At 36.2% G+C, this 24,450-nt stretch overlaps 1 protein-coding gene across 1 annotated transcript; it reads right to left on the bottom strand.

Annotated features, from left to right (window-relative positions):
- Window positions 1-1,336: 1,336 nt before the first annotated feature.
- Window positions 1,337-23,471, bottom strand: LOC114461201 (intestinal mucin-like protein). Its single transcript, XM_028443107.1, has 19 exons — window positions 22,372-23,471; window positions 21,991-22,217; window positions 19,680-19,851; window positions 19,177-19,421; window positions 18,114-18,297; window positions 17,188-17,401; window positions 15,208-15,380; window positions 15,054-15,123; window positions 13,337-13,455; window positions 13,201-13,232; window positions 11,945-12,113; window positions 9,334-9,429; window positions 9,153-9,193; window positions 7,583-7,762; window positions 6,084-6,182; window positions 4,468-4,596; window positions 4,353-4,392; window positions 1,996-2,116; window positions 1,337-1,744 (listed from the first exon to the last, which is right to left on the bottom strand). Exons 1-19 carry the CDS (start codon window positions 23,264-23,266, stop codon window positions 1,543-1,545), a joined length of 3,408 nt encoding a protein of 1,135 aa, XP_028298908.1. The 5' UTR covers window positions 23,267-23,471; the 3' UTR covers window positions 1,337-1,542.
- Between the last annotated feature and the right edge of the window lie 979 nt (window positions 23,472-24,450).

The following is a 24,450-nucleotide window of genomic DNA, read 5'->3' on the forward strand; positions in this document are numbered from 1 at the left end:
GTTTGACCATATGCGTAGAATAGACCAGTGTTACTCAAATGGGGGTAAGTGTACCCTCAGGGGTACGCAATGGCACTACAGGGGGTACTTGAGAGAGAGAGAGAGAGAAAGTGGAAAATTAACAAATGTGAGCATGAAACATATTGTAACATTGTTTATGTTTAGTTAAAAATAATAATCATAATAATGATGATGTAAATGATCTTGATGAGAACACGAAATGAAAATACAAAGGTCAGGTTTGGTCCCACACCAGGCGGGAAATGATGAAAACTATAGAAATAAATCTATTCTGGAGGCAATAAATCAGTGTTTTACAACCCTCAGGTCGTGACCCATCTGGGGTTGTCTGGAATTTAAATGGGGTCACCTGAAATATCTAATAATTGATCAAAAATAATAATATAAATATTAGCTGATTAAAAATATATTATTTAGATTTAAAACAACACAATCTTAAATGTATACTATACTTTCACGTTCTCAAATATAAATCTATTTAGAATAAAATGCTCTATACTGTATATCTGAGCTGGTGTAGCTTGTCACTAATACTGGCTGCTCTGTATTTGTAACGTAGTAAAACAAAAACTAATTCTAGAAGACAAAAGTGTCTTTGGAGCTGCCTGAAATCTTTTATATCAAAATGGGGTCACAATCCAAAAAAGGTTGGGAACCACTAAATACCGTTTAATAACACTTATTTACCAAATTATAATATTGAAAAATGTTATCATTATTCAGGGTTGGGGTCAATTATAATTGTAATTGCGTAATTAATACTAATTACAATTATGGCATAATCATGAATGTAATTGTTGATCTGTTGCTGTCGTTATAGTAATTAAATTGTAATTGAGTTTAGAACATTCATTTTGTAATTGTAATTAGTATGAAAATTCCATAAAAAATTGTCAATTATTATTTAACGTAAAACTGGGGAACCATGTTACAGTTCTATGTGCAGTTCTACACATATGTAGCGTAGTTAATTATTAAAATATGTTTTATATCAAGCTTTCACACATTTTACCATTAAAAAAAGAAAGAAATCTAGGGGTATACTGACACAAAAAAAGGCTCAGACGCCCACATCAAAAATATTAAAACCTATATTTTCATTGTTTAGGAAGTCTAATAATGTAACCAATAGATAGGACAGGCATTAGATGATAGCTTGGATTCAGAAATAAGAGAAAGGGGAACTCGAGCTAAAAAAGTTATAGAAGTTAATATTATTTTCATTATTTTTATCATTATTAGACCATTGTTTGTCAGAGTTAAACTTTGTGTTCTGTCCTTTATTCCCCACAGAGAAGACACTTTAACACAAATATTTGTAATGCTCAGATATTTAATTTATTATGATCACAGGAAAAATTAAGCAGAGAAAAAAGTTTGAATCAAAGTACTATAATGTGACATATAAAATGACACTGGATTATAAAATACAGATGGGTGTAAGATCAGGTCAATATCAGGTCAGGATCAGGTCAGGATCAGGTCAGGATCAAGGCTGGTGCTGGTGCTGTGTGGAGCTGTTCAGCGTCTCCTTCTACGCGACGGTTTGGACGTCGTGCCAGACTCACATTTAGATTTGATGCATCTGCAGGTCTGCACCGCTATGTAGGAATGTTGCATGGTTGAACCATCGCTGCACAATAGCTCCACCTTCTTCTGGGTGGTGGTGTCCTCCTGGCAACAGTCGCATTGATGCAAAATGGCGTTGGCTGTGGCAGAATAACTGCAAGGACATCAGCTGAGTGTTAGAACTTTGTAAGCAGGAAGTATTTAACATCCTATTATCCTCAAATATTACTTAACAAATTTCACCATTGGGGTGAATCTGACCAATCACCTTTTGCAGGTTCTGATAGGACGCATCAGTAACTACACATTTTATGAATTTTATCACACAGTAGATTCTGTTGTGCTCAGTATTTAGTTTGTGTTTTCTTTCTGTGCTGACTGTAAATGAAGGAGTGATAAACTCACATGGACAAACTTCCACAGTGTCCAGCACAGGATGTTAGGTTGACCTTCTTTCTGCTCTTGCAGTTTCCCACAACAATGTCCGTCAGCGCCGACTGCACCTCACACACACTCCGCACAGTGCCTGAAACAAACACACACACACACACACACGTGTTAAATAACACCAGGGCCCAGTTGTTCAACAGGTGGAACATGGATCACTTCTTTTGCTATTCAGCAACATGTAATCAGTGTTACCTCCTTTATCCCATTTGTTCTCAGCAAAGTCTGATTGGATCAGTCCGATCCAAATCCAAACTTTTCAAGATAACTGAATGCTGATAACGTGTGCTCTAAATTAGACTGTACAGTATATGACACTGAAGGCTACTATGTGTGTAAAAAAAACAACTACAATTGATAGAATAGTCACTGAAAGTGTAATTATTTGAAGAAACAAAATTTTTTTTTACCCCATTTCCCACATGTTTTGACCATATCTACCCCATAATATTAATAAAAATAATTATTATTATAATTATAATAAAAATGTAAATACACATTCCACGTGATTCAAATTCAAACCTAAAATTTCAACCTTGAAAATAAAAAAATGACACAATTTCTTCTGAATGTTGCTACAAAGCAGAATGTCCATCTCTGTGATGAGGGTTAACTTTCTACCAGGATGAGAGAGTGACTGGACAAGCAGTATGGGATGCTATTGTCAGAAATTAATTTAGATTTTTTTTTTGATGTGTGTAAATATCAAGTTTCTAATTAGATTTTAATACTTGATTGTTTAATTTGGATATAATTGGGAGGATTATTTTGTTTCTACCTTACTGAAGGGTATTCCATAAAGGAGGGTTAACAAACTCTGAGTCTATCCATAAACTCTGGGTCAACATACCCCACGATGGGAAACTCTGGGTATCTGATTCCATTACAGCTGGTATGAAGTGGGTCAATCAACCCTGAGTATGTAAACCTTGGGTTACTTATGTAAGCCATCATCAATGGATCACAGATTACTCGAGCTGCCATGACAACCAAACGGAAGAGAGTGAATTATTCACCCTGATGGGTGAAAAAAGCCGGTGTTTGATGAATGTGAGCCTGTTCTAAAGGTGTGTTCAGTCTTCAATGACTATAGTGGCTTAAATCACCCATAATTAGTCACACTTTTTGGTCACTTCATCACTTTCTCTCTTCAGTGACGTGACGAGTGGTGAATAATATGAATAAAATGTGTCTGAGGAGACGTGTCAGCAGCATAGGATGTCTGCATAGAGAGTCCTCCTGTTACACTGGATATGAAGACAGTAAATGCCGCTTGATATCGAATCAATTATATTGATATTTAATGTAATATTGTTGGTAGAGTCATCTCAACGTCCTAAAAAATGTCATAAAAAAAACACTGAAGCAGGACACCAACCCGCGATCCATCGCTTCTAAGAGCAGCATCACAATTCACTGCGCCATCACACCTTCAAAGATACGTGATCTACAGATTTAACTGTATAACAATATAAAACAACAATCGAGCCTTAAAAGTGGATTTATTTAAATGATCATCTCCTCCTTTATACTATCCACAGGTTTGTATCCAGAGAACTTTACTACAGACGTCAGTAAATGTTTTAATGCAGATCAACCTCTCAGTGACTTTCACTTAATGATCTACATCTACAATGTTATAAAGAAAATTACCCTTATCACAAAAAAAAAAAAAAAAACGTAAAGCAACATAATATTAGTAATGATGTGAGCACGTCTGTGGTGTGTGATGTTACTAATGTGTTTCAGAGAAAAGTGGTTACGGTTTATTAAAGTCTTAAGAAATGGTGTTCAGGTGGGCGGAGCCAGGTAGAAACCCAGGGTTTCTTTGGTAAAACCTGCCAGTGACCAGGTTTAGTTCACGGACAATGTTGCCCGGGTAACAGACTCAGAGAAGAACATACCTGGCGTTTAGGAATGAGATACTCAGAGTTTCCCTCATTTGAGCCTGAACATACTCAGAGTTTGAACATAAACCACTTTATGGAATACCCCTCTGGTCTGTAGTGTGAAGTAATCTATAATTTCAACTTCATGGTTTGAAAATCAGTTGAAAAAATGTCAATCAATAAATAAATGTGTATTTACTGCATGATAAATGTTCTTTGACCAATTGGAATTAGATGTTAAAACCAAAACTTGATGTAATTTAATCAGAATCTATTTTTGGTTTTGAAACACCATTTTTAAGATTTGATCCATTCCATAATCCAAAATCCAATCAGATTTTGAACATCTGAGCCCAGAGAAACACTTTGATCAAATCATGAACACTGACTAAAATGAGTTCCTATTGGTGGTTTTTTTTCACTCACAGGTCTTGCAGCAACCCCGGGCATCAGTGGTCTCAGTGCCCTGCAGAGGGAAGGAAGGATCCCATTACTGTGTGTGTGTGTGTGTGTGTGTGCGTGTGTGTGTGTGTAAACTCACAGGCTCACAGTCCAGAGGATGAAAGGCAGGACAAGTAGTTACGATCTCTCTGGTGATGAAGGACATGCCCACCTTCTCACAGGTGTATTCCACACATGGGTCAGTGGGAAACCTGTGTGTGTGGTTGACCTTGTTTGACAAAATAAGCAAAGCAAATCAACTCACACAGTCCGTCTGTAAAAGTAGCTGAAATAACTATTACTCAAAGTGAAAGTTACTGTTTTTTGGTAATAAATCAGTAAACAGTAAACATCTCATCTATAAACTTTTTTTCTACAAAGTCATCTGTATAAATAAAAGTTTATCAAAATGTACAATTATTTTTTAAATAAAATAACACCAACAAATTCATTTCAAAATTAAAAATTCTCATGTTCTAAGTATAGCTATGAACTCTAAAACAGACAAAATAACCTCCATTCAATGCTGTTTCGGTACCGTACATTACATTTAATCTGATTGGTCGGCTACGATGTGATCCATTTGATTGTTGTCTGGTCATTTCATTTTTTTGTACTTTCTCAATGTCCGTTATTATTTTTAATAACCAAAAAAAATAATTTACTCAGTAACAGTAGGGTGTAGAAATGTAATGAATTACTTCACTTATTTTAAAACATACTTAAGTACAAGTAAAACGACTGATTTAAAAATACACTAAAAAAAAGTACAAGTACCCATAAAAGCAGCTCAATTACAGTAACATGTGTACTAGCAATGTGTTACTTTCACCTCTGAGTACAAGTAAAAAGTAGCTTAAATAAATAGCACTCAAAGTAAAAGTAGCCTGAAAAATAGCCTTCCGGCTAAATCTGGTAAATTTTCTAAATTTCTGAATTACACTATTCCTGTTAAATAAACCAATAAAATAAATAAAATAAAATAAGTTTCTAGTTACTTTCAACCCCACATTTATTTTTTGGAAATAAATCTTGCCACTGTTCCCTGGCATACAGTAAACATGTATAAACTTATTTTCCACAAAGGCATGTGTATAAAATAAGAGGTTTGTCAAAATGTTAAATTATTTAAAAAAATAAAAGAACAAACGAACAAATAAATACATTATCAGGTTCTAAGTATAGCTACATTTATGAACTCTAAAACTGAGAAAATAACCAGCATTCAATGATGTTTTGGCGCCGTGCGTTACGTTTAATCTGATTGGTCGGCTATGATGTAATGCATTTGATTGCTGTGAGGTATATTTCATTATTTGTAGTTTCACAATGTCCGTTGATCATTTTAAAACAAAATAATAATAATAATAATTTACTCAGTAACGGTTGGGTGTAGAAATGTAATGAATTACATTACTTTTTTAAAAACGTACTTGAGTACAAGTACAATTAGTGATTCAGAAATATACTTTAAAAAGTACAAGTACCCAAAAAAGCAGCTTAATTACAGTAACGTGCGTCTAAAATACATGCATACCTACATAAACATAGTTTCAATGACATCACACCAAAACAAAAACAATGACTGAATGTCTTACTATGCAGAGATCACATTCTACCAGAGCTTCTTCCTCCCATAGTCCAACACAAACACATGTGACTTACACACAAACATTAGGCAGTAAATGACCAATCCTAGAGGGGTTCAGTACTGACCTGGATAACCACTGTCTTGTTGTCAGGTGCGGTAAAAACACAGCTCTTCTGAACACACGTTCCACAGCACTTGTCTGGTGACGTCACATATTCAAAGCCCTGCGATCACAGTGAGAATAATACTAAGTCATCCTCAGTAGAACTGATTCAACTAAAGCTTCAGTGTTTATGTGTTGGCCAGATTAATCTGCATAACTGTTGTGTTTGTTTGAAGAGAGCTCCAGCTCTCAATGCGCAGGTGGATCATATATTAAAATTTCTAAGGTAAATACGTCTACATCATTATCGGTGGATGGCAGCAAATGGACTAAAAAACCAAACAGAATTTGATTTTCCACATGTGTCCAGCATCATCCTTTCTGGAGAGTGAAAATCTTGGTGTGTTTTGCACTGTATCATCAAAATAGATCTGCTGGAAACAGATTTGTGGAGAAATCTATGGGATATCTGCCATCCACACTCATTTTTTACTTACTTACACTTTTAATGTTTATCATTCAAACAAATAATAGTTGACTCTTTATTATTTGCTTCACATTTCATGACTTTTCCTAATTTGATAGGTACACTTGATTAAGCTTAACATTAACATGATTATATTTTTCCAATGTGCTGAACACATCAGTGTTCCTCTGGGGTCAATTTGACTCCAAGCTGTTTTAGCTGTGTAAAACTTGTCTGCCTGTGTATTGCAATCTGCACGCTGTCTCTTTCTCTCTTTAAAATGTCCTCAAGGTAAAGTTTTACTTTCAATTAGGTTTTGGAACAGCTCTTTCACAGTGAAAGTGACGTAGAGGAGAATGTGTCTGAAACCTTATAGTGAACATCCCCAAATATGTTACAATAAGGAGATAAAAATAAGTAATTAAATATGTTTATGAATGGAAACATCAATCAATATGGTTCATTGTGTGTTGGTGTGAATACATTTGAGAAGATTTGGATGAAAACTATTCAAGATAAATTAATTCTAATTGAAAAGATTGGCCTGATGATGGCGCTAGAGAACAGGTCACAGTTTCATTATTAAGGTATTCAACAAATAAACAAAGTGTCTGACAGAAAAACTTGATCAACAATTTTCTGAAAATAATTTTCTGGAGGCAAATATCCCAAGGGTCAAATTAACCCCAAGGGTAAAATGTATTCGTAATATTTGAGGATAATAGGAGGGTTAAGAGAAAATGACTTTTTAGTAGCTGTCCACTACAGTGACCGTCAAAGAAATTTGTTTTATAATACTTTTTGCATGTTTTGCTATCAGTTTATTATTTATTGCAGCAACAGCACTGCTATTTTTTGGTCCATGTAATGTGTTGTTATTCCTTATTTACTCTACATCAAACACTGTGGTACCATTTATCCTGACTAAGGATTTGACAATACATGCAGACAGAAAACAAAAGACATACATTTATTTGACTTAACGGGCCACCGTGTTTTTGAAACAAAAATAGGTTTAGGTAAGTTTGATCCTTTTAAACACAGTATGAACTTACTTCAGAGCAGTCGGTTTTGCACTCCATTGGAATGTTGACAATGATGTTCAGCTTTGTGGCTGGATCAACTTCAGAACCACAATGACAGTTGTGGCAGGGTTTGGGCTCATTAACTATGGACATCCTTGATAGTTTTACTCCTCCAACAGGTATTTCTGGTGTTGGAATCACCTGCCCGGGCTACAGAAAAAACACTTTCTGAGTCACTTTAACAACATAATCGCACCAATACATTTAGTCCTTTACTTGCAAGAAAATAGGGAAAGAATGCAGGAAGCTGATAGAGAAACCTACACAATAGTTTAGAAACTTGTCTGAAAGGCCTTAGACTAAAGCTCCAATAATCATCACAGTGTTTTGTTTTTTACTGCTTTTCTAACTTTGACAATGTAATTGTTCTGTTTTGTTTACAATAAGCTATTGTAAGCAGGTGATATATTTAAATAACTATAAGGAGGATAACGGGAGATAGATCAACTTTGTTATTTTTGTAAAAGGGGTCACATTTGGGATGTTGAAAATCCTGGAATTTAAAAGTTGCAGTAGCTCACTTAATTTTCCACGTTAGCGGTGCTGTATCAGCAGTATAGCAGCAGTGCAGAATTCTTCCTAATGTTTGTTTAACATGGGGTTGAATGATGAAGGTCTTTCCACTCCGTTACCTTTTTGTGGTAACGGAGTGGAGTGGACAACATGAAAGTTGCTCACAGCCATCACACACTGAGCTACAACTCAATGGTTCCTGTTCTGATACCTAATGTTCTTCATTGACTTTTTAAGAGAATTGACATCAAAAATGTTGTTCTGGGGTTTCCATGGATACAGTTGATGATAATGGAGTGGAAAGGAACAGGAAATTGGTGATATTTTTTTTCCAAATGTGCCTTTAATGAAAATTTTGTCCACACAAAATGTGTTCTCTGCTTTAACCCATCCCTATGGGTATTACAGTAGCAAAATATATTCTTAAAAGACTGGGAGGAGTTTGAGTCAGACTCTATTTTTGTTTTCAGACAAAAAAAAACAGAAAAACAATATAGATATTGTATAACAGGGGTCTCCAACATGCTGCCCATGGGCACCAGGTAGCCCATATGGACCATGTGAGGGGCCCTCAGGCCTCTTTAGGAGCTCTCGTCACCAAACCCACACAGATAAATACAGATGATACATGTAGTCAGAGCCTTAGTAGTATAACAAACTGCTGAACTTTAGATGTTTTTGGATTCAATTCAATTCAATTCAAACATTGTGCCAAATGTTTTTAGGTGTCACACAATTGGATAAGATGGTTTTTTGTGGATTTTTGCAAAATATTACATAATGGTAAAATTTTACAAATATGTTACATGTTTTACAATTATTTAAAGTTGTGAGTTAGGAGCTAGTAAAATAGGAACATGAATTTAATATTTAATAATTGCTTTTTAGACTGGTTGCCCGTCGGACTATTCAGTAGCTTTAAAGTAGCTCACAGTCTCAGATGGGTTGGTGACCCCTGTTATATATAATTGATAGCATATCAATATAATCGCATTTCATTACACATGGACGGATAATTTAGGCTTACCTGAATCTCAGTCGTATTCCACACGCACACATGTTTTGGAACTAAAGGAAGAAAAACACGTCATTTATTATTGGATATTTGATCAGTAAGTGGAGGTATCCCTCACTCTCATAGGAACAAAGATACAAACAACTCCAGATTTAATGTTTAATCTTCAACAGAATGGAGTGGACACACATACTGCACTCATAGGTGGGACAGCAGACCCCCATGGTGATGTTGAGTTGAAAGCCCAGCGAGCAGACAACAGGACCAGGACACAAGTCAGTGTTGCATTCTGACAAGGAAGAGAAGATGGAGTGATTTTATGGGGGTGATTAGTTTTGAAAAGTACAAAGAATATTAAAAAGTGCAAGTATTGATTGTTTTAAAGGTTTGAATAATTGGTTCTGACAAGTTAGGACTTGTAATTAAAGACAGTTTAGAACTTTCTAAATGATTGTTTAAGTTCAGGCTGTAAATTCAGCTTTCTCACAGTGAGAGGATGATGTAAACTGAAGTGAGACTGGGACAGTAAGAATAATGACCCCAAACTTCCTCAATAAAGTTAAAGCATTTCCAATAAGGATTGTTTTAATGAGAAATAGACACAAGTTTGAGGTGTAGAAATCTCCTGTGGCTGTAGCCTCTTATAATATACCTGTATGATAGTGGAGCAGATGAGCCTGAACAACTGTTCATTAGATTTTACAATCAAGACATTTTGCATGAATGTTTATGAATGAGTACAATTTTAGAAAAAAAGTGGTAGCCACCTGAAAATGTATATGACAGACATTTTCCAAAACAGCAGCAATATAATGATTAAATTCCTGTACAAGCAGCGGCAGAGCAGTTAATGAATGAACATTTAGTTTTTCTTTGGCAAAGCCTTCCTGATTAAATTTCAAAAACTTTTCTAGCTTTTCAGGAATCTAACATAACAGCTATTTTTACAAGACTGCCGCCATGAAATAATACCAATACATTTCTATATGAAATGCTAAGAATTGTATCATTATTTACCAAAAAATTTGAATTTATTTTAGATAACAGTTCCGGCTTTTAAGGAATCAGACAAGGTGGACAATCACTGTCATTTAATGCTTAAGATGAAAACCCCGAATATTTTTTGGTATAAAAAGACAAATTTAAGGATTAGAATTGCAGTATATTCATACCCAGAGGTGAAAGTAATGGATTACAAGTACTCATGTTATTGTAATTGAGTTGCTTTTATGGGTACTTGTATATTTATTATATTTCTAAAACTGTGATTTTACTTTTTTTCCTGTTTTAAAATGATCGACAGACATTGTAAAACAACAAAAAAAAAAAAATGAAATGACCAGACAACAATCAAATGCATCATATCATAGCCGACCAACCAGATTAAATGTAATGCACAGAGCCTAAACATCGTTGAATGGAGGTTATTTTCCTCATTTTTAGAGTTCATAAATGTAGCTATACTTAGAGCATGAATTTATTTTATTTTTAATTGAATTAATTGGTGACATTTTATTTTTTTAAATAATTGTACATTTTAACAAACTTTTTATTTTATACAGATACCTTTGTGGAGAATAAATTAAGTTCCAATTGTGTGAGATTTGATCTTTTCCTTTTTAAGTTTATACATGAGATGTTTACTGTATGCAAGGGAACAGTGGCAAGATTTATTACCAAAAATAAATGTGGTAGGGGGGGTGGGGGGTGGGGGGGATATGTAACTAGTAATTTTTATTTTGAGTACTATTTAATTGAGCTATTTTTTACTTGTACTTCAGTATTTCATGTTGTCAGTGACCTGCAGTCAGGGTAGCCAAGGTAGGCAGTGATTTTCATAGCCCAAATGGCTAAACATCGCTATTTCCTAGTACGGCAGAGACCCTGCACAAGTTTCACTACTGCACTGAGTAAGGCAGGAGGAGGCCACACCCCCTCCCAAAGGCATATTGCTGCTCTGCCTCTGGCCCCATAGCCTGTGCTTATATGTGTTTGCGCATGCACAGTAATTTCCCCAATATGGAAATCATTTATGTAAAAAGGCAGCTCTCTACGCTGCCTTTGGATGTAACCGCACTATGCTACATGCTATACGTAAGTTCAGAGTGCATTGGTGAATTGATACAGTGTGGGCGCTGTACGTTCTTTAGCTCGAAGTGGGATCACGCTACAGGCAGGATGACAGCGCTAGAGATAATATAGGAACTTTCTTTTGAGAAAAAACAACAGCTTTTAAAAGATGGGAGACCAACACCTGAGTTACCAGACCTTCAGCAAAGGAAAGGTCAGAAAATGTTTCGTACTTTTCACAGTGAAAAGAAGGATTGGCTTTGTGGATGCTCCTCACTGAGGCTGTTCTGAGTTGTTGTTGTCATTTTCTCCGTGTTTCTGTGTTTCCAACACAAACAACGGATGCGCTGCCGTGTCAGGAGATATATCTTGTTGGGAGAGTATGGAGGCTATATTAAATAATTGTTTATGTTTCTTTAATGGTGTTTAGGATGTTGATTTTGTTAGAATAACACTTGCCAGCAGAAACATATGACATTGTCATTGGTGTTGACACTGGTGGTCTCAATTTGCAACGCCCTGCCTACCCAACCCTAGGGCTCACAGCACGTCACTGCATGTAGGTCTTACTTGTACTTGTACTTGAGTACAATTCCAATCCAGTAACAGTACTTCTACTTGAGTAGGAGATATCGGTACTCCATACATCTCATATTTCATGCTTGTACCACCAACTCAACAATTCTGGTTAAAAATCACTTTACTATGATGTGATTAGTGTCCATAGAACTGACCACATGTCTGTGTTGGGCAGCAGTCTTTTGTTGTGTTGACGAGCTGCTGGCCAGGCTGGCTGCAGTCAGGGCTGGTCACTGAGGAACACTGGACAGGATTACACTGGACGCTCATGGAATCTTGGTCACATATGCAGTTGTTACAACCACTCATCCATTGGTCACCAGGCTGGTTACAGGAAAAAACAACAAAAATGGAGACACAGGGCCCATGTTTTCATAATTTACTCCAGTGGTTCCAAACCAGAGGTACTAGAACCAGGCTTGGGGTCAATAATAATTGTAATTGTGTAACTGATAATTAATTACAATTATGACGTAATTATAATTGAAATTATAGTTTAAAAAAATCTGTTGCTCTTGTAATCATAAGTGAATTGTAATTGAGTTCAGATAATGGACTTTTTCATTTGTAGTTCAGCTTTTTTTATGAGGAACATTTTAATATTTGAAAAATAATTTGAAATCTAGGGCTATACTGACACAAAAAAGGCTCAGACGTCCACACCAAAAATAATAAATCTATATTTTCATTGATTAGGAAGCCTAACAAGGCAACCAATAGATGAGAAACAAAGAGATAGATAATGTTTAGTGTATTTTACAGCTGATTTAAGACATGGGTCAAAACTGACCCGTAATCATAAGAGATGCTAACAGAAAGCTAACACAAGAGGAAGGTCACATTTTATAGGCTTATTTATTAAAGGCTCAGTAATTGTGATGAATTGTAGTTTACCTTTAGTAATTGAGAACATAATTGTCATCGACTTTCAGGGGAAAAATAATAATTGTAATTTCAATCGAATTGGAAAAAATGCCGGTCACCGTAATCATAAGTGAGTTGTAATTGAACATGGATAATTGAATGCGTAATTGTAATTGCAAAATTAAATTGACCTCAACCCTGACATGAACACATCTTAGAGAGTATATAAAAACATTTGTCAATTTAATCTTTAAAAATCTAGGACAAGTTTTGTACATATACAGACATTTTCCTCATCTAACGATTAGATATTGTGGCACAAATCTTAAAAATAGTAAAAAATGGTGAAGTTTATCATTTGAAATGGGAAATCATCTGAAATAAACAAATAAAAGACTTGAATGTGAGGTTAATGTTGGACCAGACCAAATTAATAACATGAGCTAATTTATGATATGAAAAAAAGGATAAGGGGTACATGGGGCAAAAAAAGGTTTGGAAACACTAGTTTACATCACAGACGAGCTGCATCGCATAAAGTTCTTACCTGTTTGGGTTTTCCATCAGGACCAACACAGTCTGAAATGCAACATATGGATGAGTGTTAGTATAAAAAAAACATGGCAATTGTTTCCTGTCGTACAACTTTTTCTTGGTTACCACAAATGTGGAATTTTTCTCACCACAAGTGGTAACGCATGTGTCGTAGACCGTGTTGAAAAGGGTAGTGCCTTGAGGGCAGAAGCATCCCTCCGCTTTAACGTTGAATTTTTGTGACATCTCCTGGAATTTGGTGTTGTATCTAATTCCAGAAACACAATTTACAGGTTATTAGAGCAAGGTTCAAATTAAAGATGATGAATTGACAACATGTACGACAGATCACAACTTTCATTCAAGCTACCCTTGGTTTAAACTTGTGTGGCCCACAAAGTAAACATACAAAATGACCAAAGTAGAAACAAAATTATCCCCCCCCCCAAAAAAAAAAAAATTGAAAAAATTGCACGAAAGGAGAACAAAATTACACAAATGTCCTCAAAACACATAAGACAACAACAGATATAGAAAATAAAAACATTAAAATAAATCAAACAAGAACAAAAATGACTCCAAGGGCCTGTACTCCGAAGCTGGATAAGTATATCCGGGATATCTCTCCATTAGTGTCTGTGTGTGTGCGCATGCGTGTTTCTGATCTTCTAGGTCAAAGGTCTGCAACCCTTGGCTCAGGAGCCACGTGTGGCTCTTTTATTCCTCTGCTGTGGCAGTGTGTGTATTTATTCATCTTGGGGAATTCAGACTTTAACTTGGAGAGGAATCCAGAGTGTATCGGGTAGGACTCCAACACTGTCTTTATAACCTAAACCTCACTGAATCACCTGCCCATACCCCATGAAGGAGCTTTGGCTACTTTTTTATACTGAAGCTCAAGTAGGTGTCAAAACATTTTCAAGAAAAGTATCGTTGCAGGGATCGAACCCACACATTTTTGCTAAGTGACCATAAAACTGGAGTTTGGCTTTTTGTTCTTAAATACAAGAATGACACAGATTTTATTGAAGGAGAAAGTCTTTTTTTCCGGAGTTCAAAATATACATATATTTTTTTTTCTGTAGCAGTTAACACACAATTGTTTGTTTATATACAGTATAAAAGTAAAAAAAAAAAAATGAATGCAGTTTTATCTTCATTTTAAATGTTAAAAGGGTTTGTGGCTCCTAATGCTTTCTTTTCTGTGGGAAATGCAGGGTTCCCGTGGATCTAAAAAGTCTTAACAGACATTAAAATTAATGAATCTAAAAATATGGCCTTAATTGTCATTAAAATGTCTGAAATCAATGTTTCAAAAGTCTTATATTTTAACATATAAGTATGATTTTATGATTGTAATTAGTCTCACATTTCAAAATAAATGGTAACTTTTTTTAATGTATAAACAACTTGGGAATACATAAATGTAAGAAAAATTGACTGTCTTTTCTTAATGGTTTCTATTTTTTATTTTTATTTTTGTTGTTTCATAGATTTCTGGCTATTTCTGTCGTCATCTTTTGCTTTTGGAGTGATTTTGAGGATTTTAGTCTATTTTTTGTGTATTTTACTGTCGTTTTGTGTATTTTTGTGTGTTTATTTTGGGGGCAGCCAGTTGCACGTCTGCACTAGACACTAGAAAAAAATTACACTAACCCTATGTAATTGATGTGGCATTTTTTTCTCCCACAATTATGTTTACTGTGAAGTTGGTCTTAAAATGTCATTTTAAATGGTGATAAAAAGTCTTGAATTTATTTTCACTAAAGCTGTAGGAACCCTGAAACGGGTCCAAATGGTTCTTTGACTGATAAAGGTTGGTGACCTCTGTTCTAGGTGTAGATGGAGGACTAAAATTGACTTTACCTGTTATTGCATGTGGGCTCCACAGTTGGACCACAGGCCCTGTACTCTTTGTTGTCCGGACATTTGTGTTCTGAAAACCAGTAGAACGGTTACATCTCCATTCTCCCGAATTAAAAATCTGCTGAACTGTACAGATTGATTTGATGTATCTCACCACACAACCCATTGGTTGAATTCCTCCAGTCAATGCAGATGCCAGCTAAAGAACACTGAGTGGCATACGCCTCCAGACTCGAGCATGAGTTCTCACCGCTGTCACAACTGTCTGATACACAGGTCTTTATCCAGGGTGCTGGAGGTATGACGTTATTGCATGGTGCAAATACACTGAAGGGAAGGAAGAGCAAGAAGAGCAAGTCAGGAAAAGCATCAACCCTGCACACACACACTGACCTGGTGAAAGAGAAAAACAAAGCGTATTGCATAATATGCCTGTAGGGTAGGGCTGTCACACTCATTTTAAGTTCAGGAGCCAAATACGGAGCAGTTTGATCCCATGTGGACCAAAAGTTTTATGCGGGAAAATTAGTAATTTCAACATTATTGTGCCCAAGTTTACACTTCTACATATACATAAAATACAAAAAATGTAAGAAACCGACAACATCCAAGCAATAAGTGACACACATCACTCCCAACAGCTTCACTTTTGATAAATTTCTATTAAATTAAGGTAATTACTATGTTATAATTTGAGGAAAATTTAAAGATTTTGTAAGGATTTTAAGTTTTTTCAACAGTTTAACATTAGAAATGACTGCAATCATACAATATAATCACTTGGAAAACTGAGCACCTGCAAATATTGTTGAGTTTCATTATACAATGATTCATGTTTTCGTGCGGGCTGAATTGGATGCTCCTTGCGGGCCGGCTTTGGCCCTCGGGTCTTGAGTTTGACATGTGCTCTAGGGGTTCCGATTTTCTGTTTCAAATGTTCCCCAATTCCTTTTTTAGGGTTTATCAATTTCTGTGTCATGTTTGCATCACCTTTTGCTGTTAGATGACTTTACTGGCTATTAAACCTCCTGAAATCGAATCAAACATGTTCTGGCACATTTAAATAGGGTCAACTACTTTACTGATTAGATGATTCTAAAAGTAACTCACTTAGATTACGAGTTACTTTATTAGTTATACTCAGCAGCTGCCGACCTTACCCCCCACCACCTCAACATAAAAATGAGAACCGGTTTTGCTGAAACTCACTTTAATGGAAGTGCCTTTTTAACAGTAACGTCAACAAAGGATCTTGTGACAAACTATTATCTGAATAACATACATGTTTTTTTAAAAATAAAGAACATAAACACTTTTTTTTTAATAGAATAGGAAATAAAGACAGTCTTTTTTGACCCGACACATATGGCGCATAGGAAAATGACATAAATTGTAACTCACAGTGACTTGTATAAGTAACTTTACTTTAATTACTGGTTTGGAAAATTAACGAAATAGATTGCTCGTTACTGAAAAAAGTGCTTCATATCAGAGTAATGCATTACTAAGTAACTAAGTTACAACCATCAATGATAAGAGCTTAACGTTAGCCACAATGCTAGACCCTTAGCTATCTGTTTATAGATAGAATACCATAGAAATGTGTGATATAGCCCCAAAATATTATATTTGTATCCTTTAATTTCCAGTTCTTACCAGGTAAAATCATCACCATGAGTTGAACTGATAAACCATTAGGTAAACCTGTCTTTGTACCAAAGCCTTTTTAGATTTGAATGCAGTCATAATGATCTGAACCGCTTGTTCATAACAACGCATTAAAAACACACTTCAGTCACTTTCAGTCACAGGATAACATGATCACTATTCGAATCGTAACACAGTGCGAGATTTGGAGATTATTGATGAAATTGGACATATTGGTCCGTTTGCCACACTTTCTAGACATTCAGTCACTTTTTTTCTGGTGAACAATATCTGGTAAATGCGTTATATTGTCACTATATTGTGCACATGCATGTGCAGCCTTTCCAGGTCATATTGCTTTTTTTTTTGTTTAAAAATGTGCATTTTGTTGTTTTTTTCCGTCTTCTTACAGAGATGAAAGAAAATCGGAGGCCCCCTGCCTCTGATCATGAAATCTCTTTACAATCACTCTGTAAATGTTGTGTACCTGCTGGTCAGGAGATCACAGATAGCTGGTTTACAGCTTGTCTGTGTTGTTGAGGGAAGTGGACTGGTGGTTCTGGAAGCCACTGTAGTCGGTACGGTTGTGGGCATGACACAGGAAGTATCTGGGACTTTCCACTGACCAGCAGAATCTGTACAGTCTTGAAGTTGGCCATTTGGAGCACGGCAGTCATTGGCTTGAGAGTTGTCACATGTGCCTGGAATAGAAAGAGGAGAAAGTGCTGCTTTCTGAGACCAACTTGGAACTGTGAAGTGAACCATCGAGCTTTCAAGCAAAGTTCACACAATATGTGCACTAGCTGCTCTTGTATACCACTCATTCAGTGTAACGTGTAAATACAGTATGTCTGTAACCGATTTTATTTTATGTTTTTTACTGTGCATTTAATCTTGTTAAAATACAGAACAAATAGAAAATATACTCAAAGGATCCAAAACAGCAATTTGATTAATTAAGTAATTATTTTGTTGATTAATGAATTTATTAATTTGTAGGTAATAGGTCGGCAGTAATAGAGTACAACTCCAATTGTTTTGCTCAAACACAAAGTGAAAACTAAGATATTGAATAAATTATACTCCTCCTTAAAGCCTTCACAGTTCTATTAATATATATATACTTACATACTTACATACATACATACATTTCTTTTGGCCATTTTTAACATTTGCGATATTGATTTTAAAACATATTTCCTACATTCTATGAATTAACAGTTAGTAATGGAAATAAGTAAATAGTGCTACTGAAGTTATGAAGATGTCCTTTCAAGCTATTGAGACGTCCTTTGAAGATATTGAGATGTCCTTTAAATTAGTTCCCAACCAATCACAGGTTTATCCTCATCTTTGCTGAGCTTCTTTATGAGATTGGGGTAAAATGTAGAGCCAGTTGTTCTTTGAACTTACCACACTGCCCCTCTGTGTTTCCTTTGAAGAGTGAGTAGGGTAAATCAATGCTAAAAGAAGAACCCTGGTAGACTACTTTAACGTTTAACTCTGGTATCTGCAAGTTCATCACCAAGTTGGTGCTGGTGAAGATGAAGTTGGGATTCACCATTGCAGAGTAGATACGTTTTTGACTCAAAAAGACCTGCCAGACATGGAGACAAAATAATTCAGAAACTAAACCAGTCTAAACCATATGATTTTATTTTTTCTTTCATCAAAATTAATCAAATTACCTTCTGTTGTTATTCAGAAAACAAAAAACAGTAAGATTTATTGAGATGTCCTTTAAATTAGGACATTTGCAGTTGACAAAAAAGTCGACTGCAAATTTGAATTCTAAAGGTACAGCACAAATTTATATAAATTGTATATAATACATATATAGATATACTGTCTATACATTTACATATACACATATGCATATATGTGTGTGTATAGCAGTAGTATATATATATATATATACTGTATAACAGCAGTATTTCAGCAGTACATTAGCAGTATTTCTCTCACAAATAGACAATAAGCCTTTTATTAAAACCCCAACTTCAAGAAATGGTTGACTCCATTTTAAATATAATTAGGTCTGTTTATCCAAATTTTGTGCAGTTACCAATTAGTAGTAATAACAATTGTATCTGTAACAAACAAATATTTTACTCAGTTTAAGATAGTGGATATGTCACAATAACTAAATAACAATAACATTGGCTTATCATGTTTTAATCCACACTTAATAAAATATATTTTGATATATAAATATATATCCATTTTTATAATGTAAACAAATAGTAGATCAGGTTAATTCCATTATCATCAATAATTCTAGGAATATTTCATTAATCAATATGATGTTTTACATTAATGCTAACATTTATTGGTATAACTACAATCTACATTTGCTCTATTTTGTAACTACGGCAACTTGTTCATAGCGCTAATGAATCTAAATCTTAAACACAGTAACTTTAAGCCTTGCGATCATGTCACTTTAATAAATAAATGCATATTTGCTCTGGCTTACCGCATTGGCCACGGTTCCTGAAGTCTTTATTTGGCTAAACCTGATGGTGCTGGATTTATACACAACAATGAGATCCATGGAGCAGAAGGAGCTCTCTGAAGTATCACAGTTATGATTTACTATTATAGTCAGGTTATACTTTGTGATAATCTCCTTCACTAAGTAGTAAGAGCAGGTCTCAGAAAATGTGTAAGTCTTTCCATCAAATGTCAAGAAGTGGGATTTACTCCAGACACTGCAAACACCTATGGGACAGAAAGAAATGGATGTGATGAAACATTTAACATGTTACTTAAAACTGTACCACTGAATATTAACACAATCTAAGAAAGAATCACATTTGTAACAATATTCTCAAATGTAATGCACATTAGATACAATATTACAGATTACTTTGATACAACACCTTTTTAAACTAAATTCTCCAAAATTTTAAACTAAATTTTCTCCAGACAAAATGGCATGTTAATGTAAGGCTATGTTGTTGTTTTGTTTTTACTTACATTCACATTCATACCGAGAGCAACATCCACTATCATCTGTAACCTCGACTGGTTGTCGTCCATTGGTACAGATAGGTTTAGTGGTGGTGGGACAGGAAACATTAAACATGCTGACTTTGCCACTGAGGCATGTAGCTGAGGTGCAGTTATCAATCATCCAGGTCTCTCCATTCTGAAAAGGAATATAGGGGTCAAGTAGTAAGTTCAGTTTGAAATACTTCACATTTCTACAACCAATTTTGTAAAAAAGAAAAAAGATTACAATATTAAACACTATTGATATGTAATTACAGAACTCTCTCCTGGTCAGTTCTGGTCAGACTGCCCTAAGCAGGCCGGATACCATTGTACACTGATAGCATTCACCAAGGTCTATGCCTGAGGAGGCTCCACTATGTTATGACTACCGCTATCAGCTACATACATAACCCTGAGAGCACTGAACAGCAGCAGATGCACTCAGGCACACACACTGAAGGCTTGTTTACCTCCAAGTCCCAGACCGGTCTGTTCCCCAAGCCCTTTTGATATGTGATTACAGAATCTCTCCTGGTCAGTTCTGGTCAGACTGCCCTAAGCAGGCCAGACACCATTGTACACTGATAGCATTTACCAAGGTCTCTTCTCAGAGGCTCTGTCATTGTTATGAATACTACACTATCAGCAACATACAAAACTTGAGAGCTCAGAACAAGGACAGAGTCATTGGGACACACACTGAAACCTCTGAATACCAGACCAGTTTGCTTCCAAAGCCCATTGACCAAATAAACCTTGTGTCCACACCTGGCCAAAATGGGATACGTGTCACAGATGATTTGACATAATATCTTAAGGGATCTCCATGCGTTAGCCAACCTGGCTCGGTTGGCTAACGCATGCAGGGCGGTAGTCGACTATTGGGAGCAACCTACCATTCAGTGTCTTGCCCAAGAACCCTTTGACACATAGACAGGTATAGCCTTGGGTTCAAACCCAATCAGAAAATGACCCCCTCCGCCACCTTAGTCACAATTGTACTACACCGGGGTGGTTAAGTGTATAGTATGTCAGCTGCCAGAAACCAATCCCACCATCATTACGTCAATCTACAGTTTCTCCAAGCATAGCGTGCCCACTCTTCTCACACAGTTATCCGCTATAATACTTGGAGACGTTGACATATTGTGAAAATCTATGGCCTAACCCTCACTAGAGACTATTTTTCTTGCCTTGTTATAAACTCTTTCAGGTTTTTTGTTTTCTCACCCACACAAAAGATCATAATCTCGATTCAATCGGCTGCTCTGGGACCTCATGTCTAAACAAATAAAGATGTGCACATCACAGGTATAAAACCAACTCCTCCTCATTGGAACTAAAACCACACTATCCAAGGAACTACACTAGCTCCCAATCAAACACTGCATCAAATGCAAAAGATTTCTGTAAGCATTTAAGGCCATCCACAAACTCACTCCTTAAGTTTAAAACATCTGATTGTTTCAAAATATTCATTTCAGGATCCTCCAGTTTTTGCAGAAATGGAGCCTCCAATGTTGACCTGTACCTTAACACCTGTTTTATTAGAAGTAGGTCCTGGATTCTCTCATTATCTTCAAAACAAATCTATTAGAATGCAGTTTTAATTGAGGCTTTTGTTTTTAAGTTGTATTTTTGTAATTGTTTTGTTTTGTTTCTTTTATACTATTCCATGGGATTGGGATTTTGTCTTGTCACTGTTCAAAAAAAGCTGCCTAAATATATTTTTAATAAAACATTTACTTAACTCAAGAGTGTCAAACTAATTTTAGTTCAGGGGCCAAATACGGAGCTGTTTGATAAGTTTCATTCAATTTGTGTATTTTGAAGGACTGCGACATCTACGGTTGAATTAGTTGGACATTTACACATTGATTCATGTTTTTGTCTTTTTTTATTTTTTTAAACTTTCTCCAGCAGTTAAAAATAGATGCTCTAAAGGGCCAGAATGGCCCACGGCCCTTAAGTTTAACACATGTGACGTAACTGTTTATAGTTGACCATAGAAAACTACGTCCACTAATGTTGCAACCCAAATAATTATACCTAACATGACTATAGAAACAATTACAAAAACATAAATTCTAATAACAATAAAATAAACAAAACAAATTGTGTTTGTTAAACATGCTGGGTTTTTTTAATTAAAAAGTCATAATACAATAAACCTATACAGGGGCAAAATGTTGCTGATAGAGTTTTATGGATGACTGATTTTGAATCATTGTTCCTTATTTTTTTACAAATCTAATGCAAAAAAGCACACAAATGTATATCATTCATTCATTACCTTTCTTGGAGGAGTCAAATCATTACAATCTTGGGAAAATGTGGGGGGGCGAGCTGGGATTGATAGAGGAACTTTTGTGGTAGTCCTGAAAACTGTAGTTGTAGAACCTGCAGTGGTTGCTGGTATCGTTTGGCATGGACCATGGTCTGTCTCAGTCTGACAAGATGCATTGCAATATGCAAAGTAACACCATCCATAGGTATCGGTGACGTTGTATATCAGGTCCCCTGTGATAAACATTAAATTAAAAAAAAAAGAAAAACAATTCAATAAAAATAAATTGTATTATTAAAATTAATATTTTGTTCTAAGATAATAATATACTTAGCATTCATTATCACAATATTTTAAGATTAAAAAAAAAGAAAAAAATTCACTTACCAGAATGATGAGATGTCCCGTTAGCAATACAGAAACAGGTTGTGGATGATGATACAGTGGTTGGAAAAACAATCCTAGTAAGAGGACGAATCACAGTTGTACCAGTTGTTTTGTTGGCCGAGGTTGTAGCTGTAGTAGAAGTTTCATTTACTAATGGCAAAGCAAACCTGGTTGATGACTGCAAAGAGCCCGTGAAAACCCCCAAAGTTGTTTCTGAGCTTGTTTCTGTAACAAGTGTAGTAGTGGTAGTTGATCCTTTTGTGTAGGGTGTAATTGTACTTGACAACTCTGTTGTTTTTAACTCAATGGTGCTTCTAGGTGCTGTAGTGGTTGTTTCAACCACAGAAGTTGTCGAGGTTGTTACAGGGCCTGTCGTAATTTCTTTAGGAGGCTGTGTTGTTTTGGACTCAACAGTTGTTTCTGAGGTTGTGGTCCCTTCAGTTTTAGCCTTTGTTCTTTTTGTAGTGGAGGGTCCTCTAGTTGTGGTAGTGCGAACAGATGGTGTTGATGTGCCAAGTTTGCTGGTTGTTGTGCTTCCAGGTACTGTAGTTGTTTTTTCAACAACAGAAGTTGTCGAGGTTGTTACAGGACCTGTAGTAATTTCTTTAGGAGGTTGTGTTGTTTTGGACTCAATGGTTGTTTCTGAAGTTGTGGTCTCTCCAGTTTTAGCTGTGGTTCCTTTAGTAGTGGAGGGTCCTTTAGATGTGGTAGTGCTGACTGATGGTGTTGATGTCACTGGTTTAATGGTTGTTGTGCTTCCAAGTGCTGTAGTTGTTTTTTCAACAACAGAAGTTGTCGAGGTTGTTACAGGGCCTGTCGTAATTTCTGTAAGAGGTTGTGTTGTTTTGGACTCAACAGTTGTTCCTGAAGTTGTGGTCCCTTCAGGTTTAGCCATAGTTTCTTTTGTAGTGGAGGGTCTTCTAGTTGTGGTAGTGCTAACAGATGGTGTTGATGTGGCTAGTTTGCTGGTTGTTGTGCTTCCAGGAGCTGTAGTTGTTGTTTCAACAACAGAAGTTGTCGAGGTTGTTACAGGGCCTGTCGTAATTTCTGTAGGAGGTTGTGTTGTTTTGGACTCAACAGTTGTTCTGAGGTTGTGGTCCCTTCAGTTTTAGCCTGTAGTTTCCTTGTGTAGTGGAGGGTCCTCTAGTTGTGGTAGTGCTGACTGATGGTGTTGATGTCACTGGTTTAATGGTTGTTGTGCTTCCAGGTGCTGTAGTTGTTGTTTCAACAACAGAAGTTGTCGAGGTTGTTACAGGGCCTGTCGTAATTTCTGTAAGAGGTTGTGTTGTTTTGGACTCAACAGTTGTTCCTGAGGTTGTGGTCCCTTCAGCTTAGCCGTAGTTTCTTTTGTAGTGGAGGGTCTTCTAGTTGTGGTAGTGCTAACAGATGGTGTTGATGTGGCTAGTTTGCTGGTTGTTGTGCTTCCAGGTGCTGTAGTTGTTGTTTCAACAACAGAAGTTGTCGAGGTTGTTACAGGGCCTGTCGTAATTTCTGTAAGAGGTTGTGTTGTTTTGGACTCAACAGTTGTTCCTGAGGTTGTGGTCCCTTCAGGTTTCAGCCGTAGTTCTTGTGTAGTGGAGGGTCCTCTAGTTGTGGTAGTGCTGACTGATGGTGTTGATGTCACTGGTTTAATGGTTGTTGTGCTTCCAGGTGCTGTAGTTGTTGTTGAAACAACAACAGAAGTTGTCGAGGTTGTTACAGGGCCTGTCGTAATTTCTGTAAGAGGTTGTGTTGTTTTGGACTCAACAGTTGTTCCTGAAGTTGTGGTCCCTTCAGGTTTAGCCGTAGTTTCTTTTGTAGTGGAGGGTCTTCTAGTTGTGGTAGTGCTAACAGATGGTGTTGATGTGGCTAGTTTGCTGGTTGTTGTGCTTCCAGGTGCTGTAGTTGTTGTTTCAACAACAGAAGTTGTCGAGGTTGTTACAGGGCCTGTCGTAATTTCTGTAAGAGGTTGTGTTGTTTTGGACTCAACAGTTGTTCCTGAAGGTTGTGGTCCCTTCAGGTTTAAGCCGTAGTTCTTTTGTAGTGGAGGGTCCTTCTAGTTGTGGTAGTGCTAACAGATGGTGTTGATGTGGCTAGTTT

The sequence above is a fragment of the Gouania willdenowi genome, chromosome 3 (genome assembly GCF_900634775.1).
Source record: "Gouania willdenowi chromosome 3, fGouWil2.1, whole genome shotgun sequence".
In the NCBI taxonomy this organism is placed as follows: Eukaryota; Metazoa; Chordata; class Actinopteri; order Blenniiformes; family Gobiesocidae; genus Gouania; species Gouania willdenowi.